Source organism: Metarhizium robertsii (assembly GCF_000187425.2).
Source record: "Metarhizium robertsii ARSEF 23 chromosome Unknown MAA_Scf_1, whole genome shotgun sequence".
Lineage (NCBI taxonomy): Eukaryota > Fungi > Ascomycota > Sordariomycetes > Hypocreales > Clavicipitaceae > Metarhizium > Metarhizium robertsii.
This window is the reverse complement of record NW_011942149.1, coordinates 5,542,971-5,562,053: the sequence shown is the minus strand read 5'-3', so window position 1 is coordinate 5,562,053 and position 19,083 is coordinate 5,542,971. Positions and strand designations below refer to the sequence as shown.

Below are 19,083 nucleotides of genomic sequence, written 5' to 3'. Positions count from 1 at the left end.
TCGCCTTCGTTAGCTAAGTTGACCCATGGTACACGTCATCTTTGAAGTACGGGATAGAAGTGCCAAAATTAACTAATGAGACATATTCTTCCAACGAACGCTTATAGAATCGGTATCAACACTAAACACGAATTACAGCACCGTTTCCTTGTTGTCTCCCTATCTTGTAAGGAACCGCTGAAAACATATTGTCCAACTTTCGCTGCGGTTTCCTAGTACTGCTCTGTTGTTTTCGTTCATCTACACCTTGGTTCGATCAGAAAAGACAGGGTCGGCCTTCGTCACAACAACCAATGGCCTCAGCCAAACACAAATCCGGCTTCGACACGGAGCATAGCCCTGTCGTGCCGCATCAAACCGACAACTGAAGCAAGCCACGCGGTAGCGTTGTGAGCCCACAGGTACGTGCTAGTTCTGGGCGTCAAGACTCGTCCTATCACACAATATATCCAGAATAGCCTCCCAGATCGAACAGGGGGTCTCCTGTCGGCACCCTTAGATGAGGCATAGGCCTAGGAAGAACTCGGAGGAAATCGCTCTTTTGTCGAACTAAATCCGACGGGGCTTCAACTGTCCAGGTCCCGGTTGTGGTTGCTGAGTTTGGCATGCAGAAACGAACGACTCCATTGGGGCCAAAAACCCCCAGTATGTACACATGAACAGAAGGCGTGAAAGTCTACGATACATCCTTGGACGAACTGCTTCCATACCATTAGCTCCACCACTCCCCTCCTTGAGGTGCTAGAGTGCGGAGTCGATTACCATGAGGTAGGTTGGGTCTTCGCTTCCCTGTAATCGGCATTCTTTACTTGGCACGACTGACTCTGTACCAAGATTTGTACTGCGCGACACACAGCAATGAATGCCGTGCTATGCCTGATTTCTATTGTCCCCGTAACGCCTAAGTTGTTGGACATATCTTGTTTTTTCACAACTTGGGTAGGTGCAATGTGCATGCTTCGCATTGCCTGTGGCTAAAACCGGTGCTAGGACGGCATTAAAATGCACAACGGCCGTTGGAAGCGATGTGCTGGGTGAAAGTTCCGACAACCTGGACGTGGGGTTCAGGAAAAATGGGCAAAAAGGAAAAAAATTTTCGTCCTGCACCTTGCGCCTGCGGTGGACAGCTAAAATATGACGGTCGAACAGTCGAGCAACTATGTGTCCAGGCCGCCGGCGGCTTGGCTATGAACTAGCACAAGCCTGGATCTTATCAGATCCGGTTTTTTTATCTGATCATCAGATAATTCCCTCAACTCCACTTCGGAAATCTGTTTGACCCAAGCTTTTTGGCCAATGATTTGTGCTGCAAGCGAAAGACATGCACGAGGGGCACTCTACCCTGCCCTGCTCATTTCCAGAAAAGAGTGAGTGATGGGGAAAAAATGGTGATGATGACACTTGTGTAAATTCGGAGGACTCGCCTTCTTCTTCAATCGCAGACGGCGGAGATGTTGTCTAAAAATCATCTCATCGCTGGATTCGGCACCTATTTAGAGTTCATTCGATTCGACTTTGAGACAATGGAGTTTCGTGTCCCAAGAAAAAGTGATGGGGAAAACCTGTCACAGACGACTGTGGCCAACGGCGCCACACACCGTGTGGCTTCCCATGCAACGCATTCGTTGCTTTGATTCGTGGCCAATTCTTACATCTTATCAGATCAAGACCCCTGCCGCCAACATCAAGCTTCTTGGCCATGGATGGCTTCAAGTGGAACTGGACCCTGTTTTGGCTCCAACAAGGGCTGAAAAAATTGCTGGGGACCTGAAAACCAGCTGCTAGGTTTGCCGAATCATGCGAACAATGACGCGAGCTAATAGCTGGCAGTTGCTCGTTTTCGATTGGCTCATGTCAAACTTGGCATTGTATAAGTGAGGGATGGGAGAGTTCAGTCTCACAACGAGGTTGCAGTTGAGACTGTCGGTTACAAGCGCATTGTCCAACAACTGCTGCAGTAGTCTAGATAAGTTTGGGATTGGTGCAAAGCCGGACCTGATTCCCAAAGATACTTAGCTAGGTAGGTATTCAGCATAGTTTGGTGGTGTTGACAGAAGCCGTAAAGCCGTCTTACAAGGAGTAGTAGTATAACCTTGGAAGCTTGGCAGTGCATTGGAAACTGGCCCGGCATCGTAGATTAAACATGTGGCAAGATCCTGCATCCCAGCACTTGCAGTATTCTGTCGGATCAAATTCCACAATTTTGTACTCGGTACAAAGACGAGTGGCACGGCTCGTGTGATGATATGTACTTACGAACCTGGTAGCTACTTGAGCACTCCTCCCAGGCCACGACGACCTGTTGTGCTGAGGAGAAGTGGTGTTCCCAGCCGCATGGCCGTTTGTTGGGAGGGGATCCGCTCCGCAACCACCACAAGGCCATCTGCCGCCCACTTGGGGATCTAGCTTTCTGAGCTACTTGTGAGGACATCGGCGAGGTTGGCCCTGTATTGGACAACATGTGGGCTCGTGTCCCTTGCATTCTCCGCTGTCGCGCTTCTTTGTTTCGATTTTTGCCGGTCTTCGGGCTAGTGGCACGTTTCTGGTGCGACTTGCTCCGTATACTTGTCTGCCACATCATGTTTTGCATATCATGTCATGCGGTACGACTGGACTGCTGGAAGCGGACCCCAGCCAGCATGCGTTGCTTGAAAGGGTAAGGAAACAGAGAGGAAACCCTTGCCGGGTCATCCTGTGTTAATTTTACATTGCATCGAACAAGATGCCGTCGCTTAGCGTGGCTTATTACACATAATGCCCAACGGAAGTCTTTATTGGTACCCTTCCTTCATATTAGAGTCCAGATGTCCCTGTCCCTCGGCCGGTGTGGTACCTTCCTCTTCACAACCACCTTTTCTTCCAGCTTGAGCCTCTTGTTCCTCTTTGAACCTCGTTTTTACTTGTTCGGCTGTGGCCCCCAATCCAGCCATCCTGAACTGAACTTGGTATAAGACAACATCTTGGACGTGCCAAGCAAGCAGTCTGAGCCTCGGGTTGTTGACCAACAGTCCTTTCTTGCAAACAAAGTCAGTCACACCTGCTGGCGCTATTAATACGCGGTAAAGAAACTACATCAATCAAGAGGGGAAAAAAGAACCAGACCCTTGAACAGTTTCGGGGCGTAGCTTGCCGCCGACGTTTCGATCGGCAGTCAAATCACAGTCCATCAACTGGAACTTGTGGTAAGTGGAATACACAATCGCCGCAGGCTCATTTCACTAAGCCGATAGAAAACAGAAGACAGATTTTGTTTGGCCGAAACAAAGCCAAAGTCGAAAAGTGTCCAAAAAGAGAGAAGAAGAAAACTACACGGTAGACTACATAGCCAGACACCATGTCACCACACAGCGAGGAAGTTGTGCTCACCAGCACTGGTGCAGCCGACGTGGCGCTTCATGGAAATGCCCTCACGCCGACCAGCAATGGCAGCAACAGAGCTGCTGAAGCCCCTGCTCCCACTCTTGCTCCTGACGCTCCTACCACTTCTGACGCCCCGCAACCCCTCACCTCCGCGTCGACCGCGACTTTGCCTATCAACGGGTCAAACGCCGAAGGCACAGGCGCCTCATCGAACCGTGCCAGCACCAATGGCAATGGCGTGGGTACGCACCATGCCAAGGCAAACTCGAATGGGCAGGCAGTTCAAGAGCCACTCGGCAGCAGTGGTCGCGAATTTCGCAACGGAGCAGCTCAGAGCTCGCCGTACCTGGTGCCTACGGCCCTCGATTCCGAGTTTGATCTCATTTGCGTCGGCTTCGGTCCCGCCAGCTTGTCCGTTGCGATAGCTATGCACGATGCCATCGCTGCAGGTAGGAAGCTGTTGCCTGATGGCTCTTATCCCAAGGTCCTGTTTATTGAAAAACAGAACCAGTTTGCCTGGCATTCGGGCATGTTGCTTCCTGGTGCAAAGATGCAGATTTCCTTTATCAAGGACTTGGCTACCCTCAGGGACCCGCGGTCCGAGTTCACCTTTCTGAACTATCTGCACCGCCAGGACCGTCTTGTCGACTTTACCAACCTGAGCACTTTTCTGCCAGCGCGTGTAGAGTACGAGGACTACCTTCGCTGGTGCTCTTCATTCTTCACACGTCTGGTTCAGTTTGGTCAGCAGGTGGTGTCTGTGTCTCCCAACGACAACTCCAAGGGCCCAGTTCGTTCATTCACTGTCCAGTCCCAAGATACAGCTACTGGGCAAGCTCATACATACCGGGGCCGGCACGTGCTGGTGGCCGCGGGTGGCCAGCCTTCCATGCCTAAGAACTTCCCTCTCAAGCACCCCCGTGTTGTTCATTCTTCACAGTATGCAAATGTCATTGGCGAGTTGATACCCAAGACTGCCACACCTTGCCGTGTCGTTGTTGTCGGCGCTGGTCAGAGTGCAGCCGAAATCTTCAACAATGTTGCGAGCCGATTTCCCAACTCCAAGACCTATCTCGTTATGAGACCTGAGTTTTTACGTCCAAGTGACGATTCTCCATTGTAAGTGCCCGGGATGCGATCCTCTCATCGAATGGAGAAGACGAAATCAGACGGAAGAATTTAGCATTGGAGACTAACATGTCTGCAGTGTCAACACCGTCTTCAACCCCGAATTCGTTGGCTCCCTTTACACCAAGTCTGCCAAGTACCGTAACAATTTCCTCATTGAGGCTCGTGCTACCAATTATGGCGTAGTGCGCTTGGAACTTATTGAAGCCCTCTACGAACGAATGTACGACCAGCGCCGAGAGCTCGGCGCGGACGAAAAGGCTTGGCCACACAGAATCATGGGCGGCAAGCAAATCATCAGCATAGAGCCCCATGGCGAAACCCTTGAGCTCAAGGTTCAAAGTGTTCAAGACGGCGCACTAGACGGTTTCATCGATGATGCTGATGTGGAGGTTATCGAGGCCGACCTCGTCATCGCCGCCACAGGATATCAGCGCAACGCCCATGTTGGTATGCTCAAGGACACGTGGAACATGTTGCCCAAAGCCGCTCCTGGCGGCTTGCAGTTTAGCAAAGGTATCTCAGGATGGAACGTGGAGACGGAACAGGGCGAGCGCAAGATTGCAGTTGGCCGTGACTACAAAGTCAAGTTTGCCCCTGGAACTGTTGCTGATGAAGCGGGAGTGTGGCTGCAAGGCTGCTGTGAGGGTACACATGGGGTAAGTTGATGATGTACGCTTTTTCTAAACGAGCTGCTAACAGTGACTAGTTGAGTGATACGCTTTTGTCGGTCCTAGCCACAAGATCTGGAGAAATCGTCGATAGCATCTTCGGAAGCCAGTAGATAACCGTCAGTATCGACAAGTGATGCTGACTACACCTTTCGACCCCAAAAAATCTACATAGATAAAGTGGAAGATTCCATTCTCAGAACAAGAAGCGACGTCATGCAAACAACTGTCCATTCTTGGAACCAACGGAATCTTTTTCTTCGCCCTCACGTATATATATTCCGGGACTATTTCCCTCTACTTTTTAGGAACGAGCGATCTTTTTTTTTCTTTAAACGAAGGCAAGAGACCGAGAGCGGAGAATTGTGATTTGCAGAGAAAAATGAAAGGAAAAGATATTACTTCTCATTCGTGAGAAGCAGGGTCAGACATTTCTGATGCCGAAGTAACTTATTACGAGTCAATGCCCGCACTCATTGATAATTAGTTAGTATACAATTTCTGTTGCTATTAAAAAGAGTCTATATACCAGCTGTGTAGTTGCCGTTTTGTTTGGGGTCGGACCCTGGGTTCGTATTTAGTCGACTGGCACGGCTGATGCTGATGTTAAATGACTGATTGGCCTTGACGCCGCAGCCGAACCGGGGACGTAGAGCCTCTATTTCCCGATGTCGGCAATGGTTACTACTGACCAAGGATGCTTCTGTGCAAGTCGATATCAACCTTTATGCTGAGGCCGTTGCTCTTGGTGTTGCAGATATGACACAATGAACGATGGCGACGCAGATATCGTGTGCTGCGGGAAAGCAAGAGCAAATGAAAGGGGAAATGATACAATAATTACAAGTTTGGTATGGCCAGGTCTCGCCAAAGACTATACACTTGCACAGAACACTGTCTGCTGTTTCCATAGTCCTTGTTGCAAGCACAGACTGCGAGATATGCTTGCCACATCGTCCAAATAGACACCGGTACATGGCAGCATTTCATCAATGCCAGGCATAATACAGACTCAGCACCTTGTCTGTCTGATGGTATACTTCGTGCCTTGGTGTTGCTGGTTCATGCAACTATGCTACACCCATAGGGTAACGACAACTGAATGATGAGTGTCCGAAGCGGCTCAGGCCAACATGCATACTGGTCAATGGCGTTCAGACAAGCTTTTCTGAAAGTCCGTTTCTAATGCCAAGTCATCCATTTTTATTTAACGTCCATTGTTTTTAAAGCCAGTCTCACTGTGGATTTCAATGTGGCACATGGCAATAAGATCTCTGCTTGTGGGGTGTCAGCATCAGACGCTGCCGACATGCCCGGCGATGAGTGCGGCGCGAAGTCATTCCGAGATCTGTGTGGTAGGACAGTAGCACAGCCTCCAAGGTATTTGATCAGATTGCAAATGGCGAACCTCAATGACATCAAAGATAGCACGTCTTTTGGGAAAGAGCTCTGCCACGCCGGGCAGGTTGCAACTATTCGTCTTCGAGGGTATCTACCGTTAAGTTCTGAACGTTAGCACTCGATGTTGCGTGTCGTCCTTGTTCAGGACGGTGTGTGACTCATGCCGATTCCCACCAATTGACGACGGAGTTCCCATTCGCAGGGTCCAGTCGACGCAGCCAGCCGACGCCAGAGGGGACCGATTGCGATTACGATTGCGACTTGCTTGTGGGACACGACATGCGTGCGTGGACAATGGCAATGGTGACACTGGTGAGGCGTGGCACAAGCGTGAACAAAGGGCCCGCTAGGCTGCATTGGGAGCACGTAAGGGTTTAGGGACTGTCAATGCGACGGCTGACAAACCAGACCCTGTGTCCCTTGCTGTACCCGATCTCAAAGCCAAGGCTGGATGAAAGCCCCGGAGAGTATCCCGCGGCAGTACCCGGCGATGAAGGCCTGGCCGTGGGGGGGCATGGTGGCTTGTGAGTCTTCTTGATTGTACGATAGACTTGGGAGTCGGAGAATGGATTGCAACTCGTCGGTTGCGTTTTGCATGCTCTTAAATAAGTGCACAGGCTAAAGCCGGCGGGACAGAACAGTTTGCAGTGTTTTCTCATCGGTGCTGCCCCTAGGCCGAGAACCGGAGTGGCGGTGATGCTAAAACATGAGTAGTCACGACCCATGAGCAAGATGTCCACCGCCATGTACGTACGAGCAATAAGATACTATTCCGTGAATCGATATCCAATTACAACAAGTGCTGTGCCGTGCTACTACTTGACTTAAAATGCAAGTTCAGCAAGGCCGCAATAGCTATCAAACCATGACCGAGCCATCGCAGCAAGCGAGTTGTGAGTAAGTTCACGCATCGAAACCAGTCACAAAAATCCCCCATCTTCTGTTCTCCACCAGTTCATAATATCTAGACCCTCAGCTGAAGCCCCTCCCAGTATATTGCACTTGTGCTTCCCTATTTCATTTTCTCAGTCTTCTCTCTTAATCTGGTATTATGGAGCGTCAAGCCGTCCGACAATAAAACGTAGCTGACCGGACCGTCAGCCTAGTTGCCAGATCCTTTGTTATTTGTTGGGAGCTCGGCCTCGGAGATCGGCTTGGATGAACCCTAGTTTTCGTTAGCCAGATTGACTCTTTCGACAGCAGCAGCAGCAGCAGTAGAGTACTAGATTCGGCAGCTCCAATGATGGCTTGCTTGTCCTAGTTCTAAGGGTAAAACGAGGCTGTGCTGGAGCCTTGTCGCAATTTGAGATTTGGACACTTGTCGAGGCGACGATGGGGTCGATCAGGTTGGGTTCACGTCGTGTTTCTCGCTTTTAGTGGTGGCCTGGCAATAGTTAGCCCCTTGGCTCCATGCGTTCCACTAGACGCACATGTGGCTTGAGTGGATTGAAGCCAAGTTTGCTTTCTGGGACGTGGAGAATGGAGCGTTTATTCATCAGAGATGCTGCAGTAAAGCAGCGTGGGGAGAGACTGGTAAACTTTAAAACGGCATTCGATCAGGTTCTGATGAAAACGAATTAACTCCATCTGCCTGCTGGCTTACGTCTCCTTCTTTCCTAAAGTTCTTTGCATATTTTCCCGCTAGCCTGACCCCTCCTTCCCTCTACTATTTGTCTTCACATGCCCGTACCGAGCAGTTTGAGCAGTCCTCCCAAACCCATGGAGTCAATTCATACCTAGCAAATAGATAGCATCCTCCTCTGCATGGAGGAGGAGGGAACGGGACAGAAACGAATAATTCTTCTTCTCCAGAAAACTTGCTTTGCTTTTCCCTTCCTCTCCACACCCCGGTCAACTGTATCAGGCGTCGATGTCAACGTCTACGTCTGCGTCTGCATTGCATCTGCATCTGCATCTGCATCCATCCCACCTTCGTCAAGTCCACGTCAACCGCTCAACGGGCCTTTGTCTTCATTTCCAACCCCACAACTTTAGAAACTCCAGAACTCTCCGGACGGCGGAACTCCAGATCCTAGACACAGACCAACCATTCCTCGACACTTTGCTCGCCCTGCGTACAGCCCTACGAGGCTTACTCGTCACACCTCTCATACCCTTTCTCAGTCACTTGGTCGTTGCCTGTTTGCACTCAAACCGGGCAAGCAGGCACGCAACATATTACGATTGCCGACAAAGTGGCTGTCGCTTCAGTGTCGTCACCTCGTCACCTCGTCACCACCTCCACAGTCTCAGTCATTGCGATTGCGCTTTTTGTTATTTTTTGTCTTCCTTCTCTAATTGACTGTCGAATAGCCCTCCGTTGGCGGAGGAGACAGGATGCCAGGGATTGTGTCATCTTGCCCTTATCATTCCGGGGCACAACGCCTTGTTACCATAACCATAATATAGGTACGCTCTTCTCGCCGCCCAACTTTGCTTATTTCTCCTTTGCTGTCGGCACATTGTTTCCAATTGCCTCTCGTCAGCTTCACTTCACGCTTTTGCGGACCGTTGGCCCAGCCGTCGTTTTACCCCGCCACTTTTCACCATTGCATATTATTATTACACAGTCGGTTTTCTATTCTTCTTTGGTGCTCTTACCGGCTTGTCGAATAAAGAAGGGGAAAGCTTAAGCCTTGTGTCTTTTCGCGTAGTATCTATAGCTTTGGCACGAGACCAAGGTGCCTCGTGCCTCGTACCCTGTGACGTGGGCTTATCGTCGCAGAGAAAGATGCAGCTTGACCATGGCGATCGACGACCCTCTCAACGACTTCCTGTCAACCCTCGGCGCCACAAGGTAGCCCCAGAGCATCGCAAACGAGTTGCGACAGCGTAAGTGGTCTCTCTCTTCTTGTACTTGGCTTCTGGGGGGTGCTGGTGCGCAGAAGCAATTTCCTCGTTCCTGAATGCGTGGCGTGAACCGGTGGGGGATTGAGACAGGTTGAGACAGGTCAACTCAGCTCAGCTCAGCTCGACCCAAGCGCGTGCCACCGTTGAGATCTCGAAATGCGTCGGTGATGTACTGAAGAGTTGCATACAACCTAGACACAAACACAAAACAGTTGGCTAACCATTGCCCCCCCTACTGGGCGCTTTGAAAAGATGCAACAGCTGCAATGTACGCCGGATCAAGTGCTCTGGTGAACGCCCCTGCAGCCAATGCGCCTCGACCGCCCGCGATTGCGTTTACCCTACCGTCGTTGAGAAGGTTTCTGTTCCCCGAGCCGAGCTGGACGACCTGAGAAAGAAGGTCGAAGTCTACGAGAAGGCTCTACATGATGCAGTGGCGGATCCAACGAGACGCCAGGAGCTTCTGCATCACGCCGCCAGCCCCGATTCCTCATCATCAACCAGCCCCTTTGCGAGTACCGTTCAGTCTGCCGCCGGACTGGCAAACACAGCCTACAGCCAGCCATCCGGAACCAACTCGATCAAGACCGAGCCGACAGACGACGACGCGGTGCTGAGTCCCGGACGTTTACTTCAAGATGCCGACGGTATGGGCAGATATATGGGTGAGACTGCTGGTGCCACCTTTCTCGACCACCTCAAGGAATTGATGGGCGCGGCTCTTCCTACCTCGCCACAAGACAGACCGGCCCGAGTTGACCAGAACAGCTTCTTGTCAAGCTTGGGCAACTACACTGTCGATGACCAGCGTCCACTCAACCACGCCGTGAACCCTCTATGGCTGCCCCCTGACAGCACCATCGGCGTCGTCTTATCCGAACTGCGGCACTTCATCCAGGATGGTGGTGGCCAGTGGCCAAGTGGTGGCATCTACTGGTGGGGAGACTTGGGCACAATCCCCGTTCGAGCTCCAGTTTCACCCTCGCCAGACATCGACTTGAGCGCATATCGTCATTTGGCTTTTTATCACGCTGCTCTCGCCGTGGCATGCCAAAGCACCACGACCCAACCGCCACCAAGCTCGGATTCCCACCCATCCCTGAGCGAGCCATATTACGCACGAGCTGCTATGCTTCTGGGTAATCCGCTTGAGATCAAGCGTCGCACTATTGGTGATGTCGCTTCTCTTGCCATGATGAGTTTCTACCTTGTCGAGACAAATCGACCAGATGCGGCTTACATGTATGTCACTGCTGCTATGCACATTAGCATCATGCTCGGTGCCCATCGAGGATGGGTTGACGAGCGAGGCAAGAGGGTCTTTTGGTCAGTGTATTGCCTTGACCGTTGGTTAAGCTGTCTCACCGGACGGCCTCCTACAATCACAGACGAGGCCATCCAATTGCCACTGCCAGCAGACGAGGCGTACGTATGAGGTGCATCTTTCAGGAAAGAAATACTTACTGACAATATCTTCAGACTGATGCCTCCTGCCGCGGGGCTGAGGGCTCACGTTGAGCTTTCTCGCATCTCGGGACATGTTGTTGGCAATACTTACCGTGGAGCGAAGATCGAGGCGGGGACACGTCAGCCGGATAATGCCATATGGATGCTTGAACAATGGCAATCGGCTCTTCCACCATCCTTACAACTCATTAAAGGATTGAGCAACGATCCCGCAAGCTGCTTGTTGCATATGAGATACAACCAACTTCTCGTCGTGGCTATTCGGCCCCTCTTCTTATCCGCCGTCAAGCGAGCGGTCGCTGATCGTCTGATGGGCCAAACGACCACCATGGATAGCGTTCCTCAGATTGAGCATCTGAAGTGCTGTATTTCCGCTGCAATTCGTAATATGACACTTGCCCGACACTTATCAACGTTGAATGGGCAACGCAAGACTCTGCATGCAGGCTTGCACTTTATCTTCCATGCTGCTGTGTGTCTCATTCTTCGACCCCTTGTTTTCAGAGAAGAATCCTCACAAGAGGAGGCTATTGCCGCCATGAACGATGTAGATTATGGCATTAAAAAGATGCTCGAGGCTGCCAGCAAGGGCAACACAGATGGCCAGCGATGTGCAGAAACGCTTCAAGAGCTTCGTTGCTTGGTTGGAAGACTTACGGCACCGTTGGGTCAGGATCCCATTCTCAGCACGATTTCTTCCTCTGCTCCTACTATAGCACCTCACCTTGTTTCTCAGGAGCTTCCGCCACCTCCTATGCCCATCGGAGACGATCCAGTGTTATACGACGAATTAGTTACATGGATGGGTGACGACTGGCCGATATATAACAGTTACGTGAACGAGTAACGACGATTTATACATGTCTGGTTGCGTATGAACTTTGATTTAGATTTTGGCGAATTATTTGGAGACGGAGTGGGCTATTATGATATCGCGGTTACTGGGCGTATTTTCATTTAGACGGTCTATACCTACTTCAAGGGGGCAAAGAATTTGATATCTTGAATTTTATAAACGCCTTAGTTCATATTGTATTTATTAGAATATTGCAAACTCACTTGTCGTGCCGTCAGTGACAGCTGTGTGAGGTCTCCACCAATTATAATCAAGTTCCCGTATTTATTAAGCTCACGCCATGCGAGCGTCATGCTCCATGCCTCTCTCATTGCACGATGCACTCACTCTGGCCAACAGGACGATCAGGGTATTAAGAGTACTCCTACACGAGGCCTCGTCATTGGTTTGTTCATAAGATTTCGGGAGCATACTTCACGCCTCCCACAAAAACTAAACTCCATCAGACCGTCTCACTACATCATCATCGACCATGTCTCAGCTCAAGAAGCGTTCCGTGGCAGTCAGCTTTATCTTCCAATTCCCCAAAGACGACACCACAAATACCAGACCAAAAGTCGCTCTTTTCAAACGAAGCGACAAAGTCCGCACCTACCAGTTCGTCGCTATCATCTAGCCCTTCTTTCACAACGCCCGAGAACAATCCTCCCTCTCCCCTACTTCGATGGACTGACTAACACAAAAGTAGACACAAATATGCACCGGTATCCGGCTCCATTGAATCCTTCGATGCAAATCCTCTCGCAACAGCGTGGCGAGAAATTCAAGAAGAAACGACCCTCACTCCATGCTCACTCACACTCTTCCGCCAAGGAAAACCGTATTCCTTTGTCGACGAATCCATCCAACGCGAATGGACCATCAACCCCTTTGGATTCATTCTTGCCTGTGATCCTTCCAAGATTACAATTGATTGGGAGCACGACGATTACGCATGGTTTGATCCGGCGGACGTCGCCGACGATCAAAAAGTCGACGGCGTCCCCAAGTTGCTAGAGAGCCTGCGAAGGGTGTGGCTCGAATTCGACCTCGGCGCCGCGGCACCAGTCTTGGACGTCGGCCTGGCAAAGTTGAAGGGCGATCATGAGAGCGGCGCGCGACAGCTAGCGGGAATTGCACTGGGCGCCTTCGCCGACGTGTTGAAGAAGTCGGACATTTCCGACAAGGAGGTCTGGTGGGCGAACGCACGACGGGCAGGCTGGCACTTGTGGAAGAACGGAAGGGAGAGCATGGGGGCGCCGATTTTGAGCGTCGTGCTGGCCGGCCTGGATGTGGTTCGCGAAAAGGCCAGCGAGGGCCTGTCGGCAGACGTGGTCGACGATATCGTCGTTTCCTTGGACGAGCTTGCCAGGCAGAGGGAGGCGTCGGCGAGCAGGATCGCAAACGCCTTCGCCGCGTTTCTGCAGCAGCGCCCTGCTGACGGGCCCGTTCGCATTCTCACGCTGTCGTCCAGTTCGACGATAGCGAGCTGCCTCACGCATGCGCTCGCCAGCGTTGGCCACAGACTCGATCTACGCATCTTGGAATCCCGCCCGCTCTGCGAAGGTGCCAAACTCGCTTACAAGCTTTCCTCCTTTGCTGCTGAGCACAATTTCTCATCGCGTGTCGATATCACGGTCATGACGGATGCCGCGGCGGGCATAGCCTCCCAGGACGTGGATCTACTCCTCCTCGGAGCGGACCTGATTGACAGACACGGCAATGTGAGCAATAAGACGGGTTCGTTGCCGGCTGTTCTAGCGGCGAGGCACGTTTCGAACAATGTAAAGATTGTGGTTGTGAGCGAGAAGGAAAAGGTGCTGCCGTTTGAAGCGCCAGGGCATGAGGACAATGATGCTGGTGAGGTGACTCGGGGTTGGGATAGTGTGGGAGTGGTGAGAGGGCAAGAGCCAGGGGGAGATGTGAAGGTGAGAAACGTGTATTTTGAGTGGGTTAATAATGGGTTGGTGGATGTATATGTTACGGACGAAGGGATTTCGGGGACGGAGGATGTCATGAGGTGGGCGGCGGATATTGAACGGAGGGCGAAGGACGTCTTTGACGGGTTGTGATGGCGGTGGTTTTGCAAGAACTGCGGTATGTGCGCGAATATACCGTGAGTGTCCTGTCATGACGTTCATTACAGATTCTGACACGAGATTGGCAAAGCCGGGCAACCAACAGGCGGTATCAAATGTAATATGTTGTTGTTGTTGGTTGTAGGCATCCAGGTTGCCATGTTTCCCCAGCCAAAAGACCCTACCATCAGAAGTGAGCATAAACTTTTGACAAGTAGCGTGCATTCTACGGCAAGACACTTCAGGTCTGTTTTTTTCTTTTCGGATCCCGGTATAAGCATTTATGCCTCATCCTGCAACTGACTCTGTAAGCCCCGTTTACCTACCCTCATCGCAATCTCCAACTCTCTCTCCTCATCTCTCAATCGCGCCTTGCTAGCTATGAGATCCCTCTCCCTCCGCTTCTTCTGCTCTTCCACAACTCGATTTCTCTCCTCCAGCGCCTTTTCACGCTTGCCTCGCGCCTCCCTCGCCTTCTTCTTCCTTTCCTCATCTTCCTCGGAAGCAGCAACATCTTCCGGCGGCGGCGGCAGCGTCTGAAGATACGCTTCCACAAGAGGGTCGCGAATCTTGGGATCCAATGAAATGTACCGCAGATCAATAAGTACAGGAGTAGGCAAACTCGTCGGCGAGGACTTGTTATTTAACAAGTGGATGGGTTGAGCTCTCAGTAGCGCGGTGAGATCAGACTTTAGCTTTGCTTGTGGCATCTTCAATCGACTTATATGTTCGCGGTATGCCTTTTCGCGATCTTTGTCAGACAGTTTCATATCCTTCATCGCTTCCTCCCTTTTATATTTTCTCTTGAATTCGGGCCAGTACAACTTTGGCGTGGCCTTTTCTTGCAGGAAAGCCATGTATCCGATCTTGGGGTCCTTCTTCTCCTGCTTGGCTCGCTGTTCTTTGAGTTCGGCAATCTTCTCGCGCATCCATTCGTCCCAGCATTCTTTGCGCGCTCGCGTTGTAGTGAGGGCTGTGTACCGTGGGTCATTCATAATTTTTCCTTCTTCGATGAGTTTATCCCATGGGCTGTAGGGGTTAATGTTGAAGTCGTTGAGCAGATCCTTAAAGAGAAGCTTGGCGTCTTCTTCCGAAAATTCAACGCCCTCTGTGCCCTCAGGCCAGCTTTCCATATTGCCGTCGTCGTAGTCGCCTGGTTCGAGACCGTATTCCTCTCCCATGGCTTGGAGTTGCGCGGCAATGTCTGCCTCAGTAAATTCGACAGGGCCGTCTGCTTCTTCTTCTTCTTCCTCCTCCTCCTCCTCCTCCTCTTCTACCACTTCTTCTTCAGATTCGCCTTTATTTGTCCGCCGTCGTTTAGACGGGTGCTCAGTGTCAAGGGAATCACCACCCTCATCGTCAGTCACTTGTACCTCGATCTCTTCATATTCGTCGCTGTCGTAGTCATGCTGCTTCTCGGCCATATCCCCTGTTTGATTCTCCCCATCTTTTTCAATTTTGGCATCCTCTGCTGCGCCAGTAGCTTTGCCCCGTATTCGTGCCTTATCTAACTCAAGGATACCCTCCATAAGCTTCTCTGGGATGCGCCAGTAACTCGCATTTTTCACTGGATTATAAGCAAACCGTCTGGAATACTTTGTGTACACAAGAAGCCACGGTTCACATCCTGGAATCTTCTCTGCCTTCCTCGGTTTATCAACGGGTTGTGGCTTCGGCCTGCCTTCGAACCCTCCCCTACTACCACCTCGACCGCTGTGAGCGCCTCGAGCTCGGGGCTGGTTCTGGGGATTGAGTTGCGCAAGATATGCATTTGCCACCCGTGGATCGGCAAGCGACGGGAGATTCGCGTACGGCGAGTATGCGTCTTGCGCCGGCACTGCAGAGGGTGGCGGCACGCCAGGTCGCTGGTAAGTTGATTCCTTTGTTGATGCATTGTAGTAGTATTTGTGTCCTGTTGGCGCGGTATGTTCTGTCCACCCAGGCGGTAATGGGGCCGACGCTGCCGCAGCAGCAGCTGATGGCTTGTATGTCGATTTGAGCCCGCCAGCGCTCGCCATCGTTGCAGAGGTTTTGAAGACAATTCGGTAAATACTTTCGAGATCAAATCTTTGGATGTCAACGTCAATGCCGAGTCAGCCACTGAGCTGGAGCTTGGGCGATAGTGGAGCATCCATCCGAAGTACCTGGGTACTTAAAATAACCGTTGACCTCGACCTTGGAAGGTCCATCCGAAGCACAATTGCATTTAGGTACCTATTAGGCAGGTAGGCAGATATAACAATTGGTGAGTTTTCGAAATTAGCTTTTGGGCGTGAAATTGTGAACTGCATCGTCAGTGTCTGAGCACAACAAAGATATTCCCCGTTCTCCTCAACAGCTCTGTTACGGCAGTGCGACTTGACAACGATTTCGCCAATGGAGTCTGATCCTAGCAGGCCGGAACCTCAAGCCCCATTAATTCTTGCCATCATCCCTGTTTTGGTTGTTTCGACGTCGTGTTCGCAGCATCAACCTACTTGAACAGCGCCGAAGCCTCTTGCTTCGTAGCAAACAATTCCCATGGCCTCCATCAAGTATCTTTAACTTGGACTGGGCAATTTAATTCTCTTGTTCATCGCCATGGCCCCTCGCAGGGTATCCAGCGGACCCGTGGCGTTCCTCGGTCGAGCTTGGCAAGTAAGCTCTCCCTTCAACCCGATCGAGACCAACAGTCTCAACTGCAGCCATGCAACTTCATTTCTAATGATTCTCTAGACTACGCACGCTCCGGAGTATGTTGGACTCGTGATATTGATAGCGGGATGGCTTGCTGTTGGACTCATTACCCGACCTCCTTTCTGTTGTACTCGTCGCTAACTTGCCAAAGCTCGCATTGTTTGTCACGCCATTTCACCGAATGTTTTTCATCAATGACCTTCATATCGCATATCCTCATGCTGTACATGAGAGGGTATCTGTCCGTACGTCAATCATGTTCTCGAAACTGGAGGCCCGATGAGCACCACCAGCTAACTGAGCCCAGCCTGGCTGTTCATATATGCCTTCTTCATTCCCCTAGGCGTCCTCATCCTCTACAACCTCACCGCCAGGTCGCCCATCGTAAAGCATGAAGTCACCTACCTCTCCTTTTTCATATCCATAGTTCTCACACTATTTCTCACCGACGTGGTCAAGAACGCCGTGGGTCGACCTCGTCCTGACCTCCTGGATCGATGCCACCCGTCCCCTGGAACTAAAGAGAATGTCTTAGTCACTATCGAGGTATGCACCGCCGGAGAATCACACAAGTTACAGGATGGATGGCGATCGTTCCCATCTGGTCACTCATCGTTCTCCTTTGCAGGATTAGGCTTCTTGAGCCTGTTCCTTGCCGGACAATTACACATTTTCCATCACCCAATCGGAGGGAGGGATCTAGGTAGAGCATTGATTTGCCTGTCACCCCTGGTTGCGGCGACACTGATTGCCATTTCGCGCTGTGAAGACTACAGACATGACGTATATGACGTCTGTGTTGGGTCAGTGCTGGGGATGAGTGTAGCATATTGGAGTTATAGACGTCATTGGCCGAGATTGTCGATCGCCAGGTGCCATGAGCCGTATCCTCGACCGGGCGCGGATTTGCAGTCTGCAGCATGGCAGAGGGTTCGTGATGAGGAGGAAGGTGGCCCTGCTATGGATGACGAATATGAGCTTCAACCACAACGACCGTCAAGAGGCTGATACCAGCATGCTGAAATGAGCAAGTTGTGGTTGCATGTACGATGTTCTAGGCAGCATGGGTGAAAGTATACACATAGATTTGTACGAGGAAATAGCGTTGCATATAGAAATCCGGAATACGTTGGCATGTCAAGTCTCACAGAGTATGCCGCCCGGCAAAAGAACTACGACTTGCGCTTGGGCTTCATATCGTTCAGTTCATTCATTGTATTATTACAAGGGCCACCACAGGGCGGCCCGCTTCTAAATCAATCCCGTCTATCCTTTGTCTTGGACTGCCTATTTCTCCTCAGCATCTTCGCTCTTGGCCAAATCATGCTCCTTCAAAAGTGCTGTAATCTCATCCGCATTCCACAACCTGTGATAAATCTTGCCATCTTCCGTCTGTCCTACTGTGGCGAACTCAACTACATAGCTGGTTAGTAAAGCAAATCATTGTAAAACTGTTTGACGTCCGCACTCACTCTTCTCGCTGCTTAGCTTGGTAGAATCCATCGTCTTGCTCAACACCTTGACAGCCATGGCACAGGCTTCTTTCAGTGTGCAATCCTCCTTGTAGTCTTGCTTCAACAAACTCTGGGCACTGGCATTGTTGGCGCCGGCGCTGGTTGCCTTCCAGCCACCGTAGTTGCCGGATGGGTTACTAAGGTACAGTTGGAATTGCCTTCGAGGGTCCCAACCAGCATAGATGAACGAAACACCAAAGGGTCGGAGACCGCCGTGCTGGGTGTATCCCTGTTTCAAATCGCAGAGGCGGCGAACGAGCTGCTCGCAAGGAATGTCTTCGTTGTAGGTGAGGAGGTATCGCTGGGCGGCTTGGCGAGCGTAGTTGATGAGAATGTTGGCGTCGGCGGTCATGCCAGCAACTGCGCAAATCATATTGCTAAGGGCTATTAGACAACGTAGCTGAGCAGATATGATAATGCATTAAAGCTGAAACCTACTCGTTCAGAACATACAGCTTCTCCGCTGATGTGTCCTGTTCCAACAACTTGGAAGTGACTTTACGCTCTGCCGCGAGGACAATACCATCCTTGGCGAGAATGCCAATGGCAGTGCCGGCGTGTGAGATGGCCTCCAGAGCATACTCTACCTGGTAGAGACGGCCTTCTGGTGAGAAGATTGTTGTCTACAGGCGTCGCGGGTTAGTTATTGAGCTTGAGGAACTACTGGTATCCAAAAGGACATTTCGACGTACTCGGGAATCGTAACGGCGAGACATGGCTGCGGAGACGACCGGTTTGTCAGGTCAAGCGGTAAAGAACCTAAGATGCGAGTCGCTCTCTTCTAGGGGTTTCAAGTTATTATGTCTCGATGATTGGCGGAGGAGAGCAAAGCAATGAATTGATGATGTCTGCAGGTGGGTTTGAGATGCTTCACCACAGGCGTCACTTGCTGTCGCGAGAGCTCCAGGCACAAGCTAGCCGCGTAGGTAAGCTCCATCCAGCCTCACATGGGGAGTGACTGATACCTCAGGCTGCAGTTGCATTGCGTTGCTGACTAACGTACGTTGACTCGAATGACTTAAACTTGCCGAAATTCTACCGATACGGCCAAGTTACCTGCGCCGCCTGCTTTGCTTGAAAGCCCAGGCTCCACTCGCCATCTC

At 51.2% G+C, this 19,083-nt stretch overlaps 6 protein-coding genes across 6 annotated transcripts; 4 read left to right on the top strand and 2 right to left on the bottom strand.

The window, feature by feature from the left end:
- Positions 1–3,334: 3,334 nt before the first annotated feature.
- Positions 3,335–5,272, top strand: MAA_01891 (ornithine monooxygenase; the record flags this gene model as incomplete). The annotated part of the gene is made up of 3 exons (XM_007819889.1): positions 3,335–4,479; positions 4,568–5,147; positions 5,198–5,272. The coding sequence occupies 3 exons, from the start codon at positions 3,335–3,337 to the stop codon at positions 5,270–5,272; spliced, it is 1,800 nt and encodes a 599-aa protein (XP_007818080.1).
- Positions 5,273–9,291: 4,019 nt separating this feature from the next.
- Positions 9,292–11,724, top strand: MAA_01892 (N-terminal binuclear Zn cluster-containing/DNA binding domain-containing protein; the record flags this gene model as incomplete). The annotated part of the gene is made up of 3 exons (XM_007819890.1): positions 9,292–9,392; positions 9,717–10,835; positions 10,890–11,724. The coding sequence occupies 3 exons, from the start codon at positions 9,292–9,294 to the stop codon at positions 11,722–11,724; spliced, it is 2,055 nt and encodes a 684-aa protein (XP_007818081.1).
- A 300-nt stretch (positions 11,725–12,024) lies between these two features.
- Positions 12,025–13,784, top strand: MAA_01893 (NUDIX hydrolase domain protein; the record flags this gene model as incomplete). The annotated part of the gene is made up of 3 exons (XM_007819891.1): positions 12,025–12,118; positions 12,180–12,330; positions 12,422–13,784. The coding sequence occupies 3 exons, from the start codon at positions 12,025–12,027 to the stop codon at positions 13,782–13,784; spliced, it is 1,608 nt and encodes a 535-aa protein (XP_007818082.1).
- A 287-nt stretch (positions 13,785–14,071) lies between these two features.
- On the bottom strand, positions 14,072–15,808 carry MAA_01894 (WW/Rsp5/WWP; the record flags this gene model as incomplete). Its single annotated transcript, XM_007819892.1, has 1 exon — positions 14,072–15,808. One exon carries the CDS (start codon positions 15,806–15,808, stop codon positions 14,072–14,074), a length of 1,737 nt encoding a protein of 578 aa, XP_007818083.1.
- A 562-nt stretch (positions 15,809–16,370) lies between these two features.
- MAA_10720 (peptidase family T4 protein) lies at positions 16,371–17,474 on the top strand (the record flags this gene model as incomplete). Its single annotated transcript, XM_011412438.1, has 3 exons — positions 16,371–16,427; positions 16,618–16,711; positions 16,774–17,474. 3 exons carry the CDS (start codon positions 16,371–16,373, stop codon positions 17,472–17,474), a joined length of 852 nt encoding a protein of 283 aa, XP_011410740.1.
- Positions 17,475–17,753: 279 nt separating this feature from the next.
- On the bottom strand, positions 17,754–18,696 carry MAA_01895 (uncharacterized protein; the record flags this gene model as incomplete). Its single annotated transcript, XM_007819893.1, has 4 exons — positions 17,754–17,881; positions 17,939–18,357; positions 18,419–18,603; positions 18,673–18,696. 4 exons carry the CDS (start codon positions 18,694–18,696, stop codon positions 17,754–17,756), a joined length of 756 nt encoding a protein of 251 aa, XP_007818084.1.
- Between the last annotated feature and the right edge of the window lie 387 nt (positions 18,697–19,083).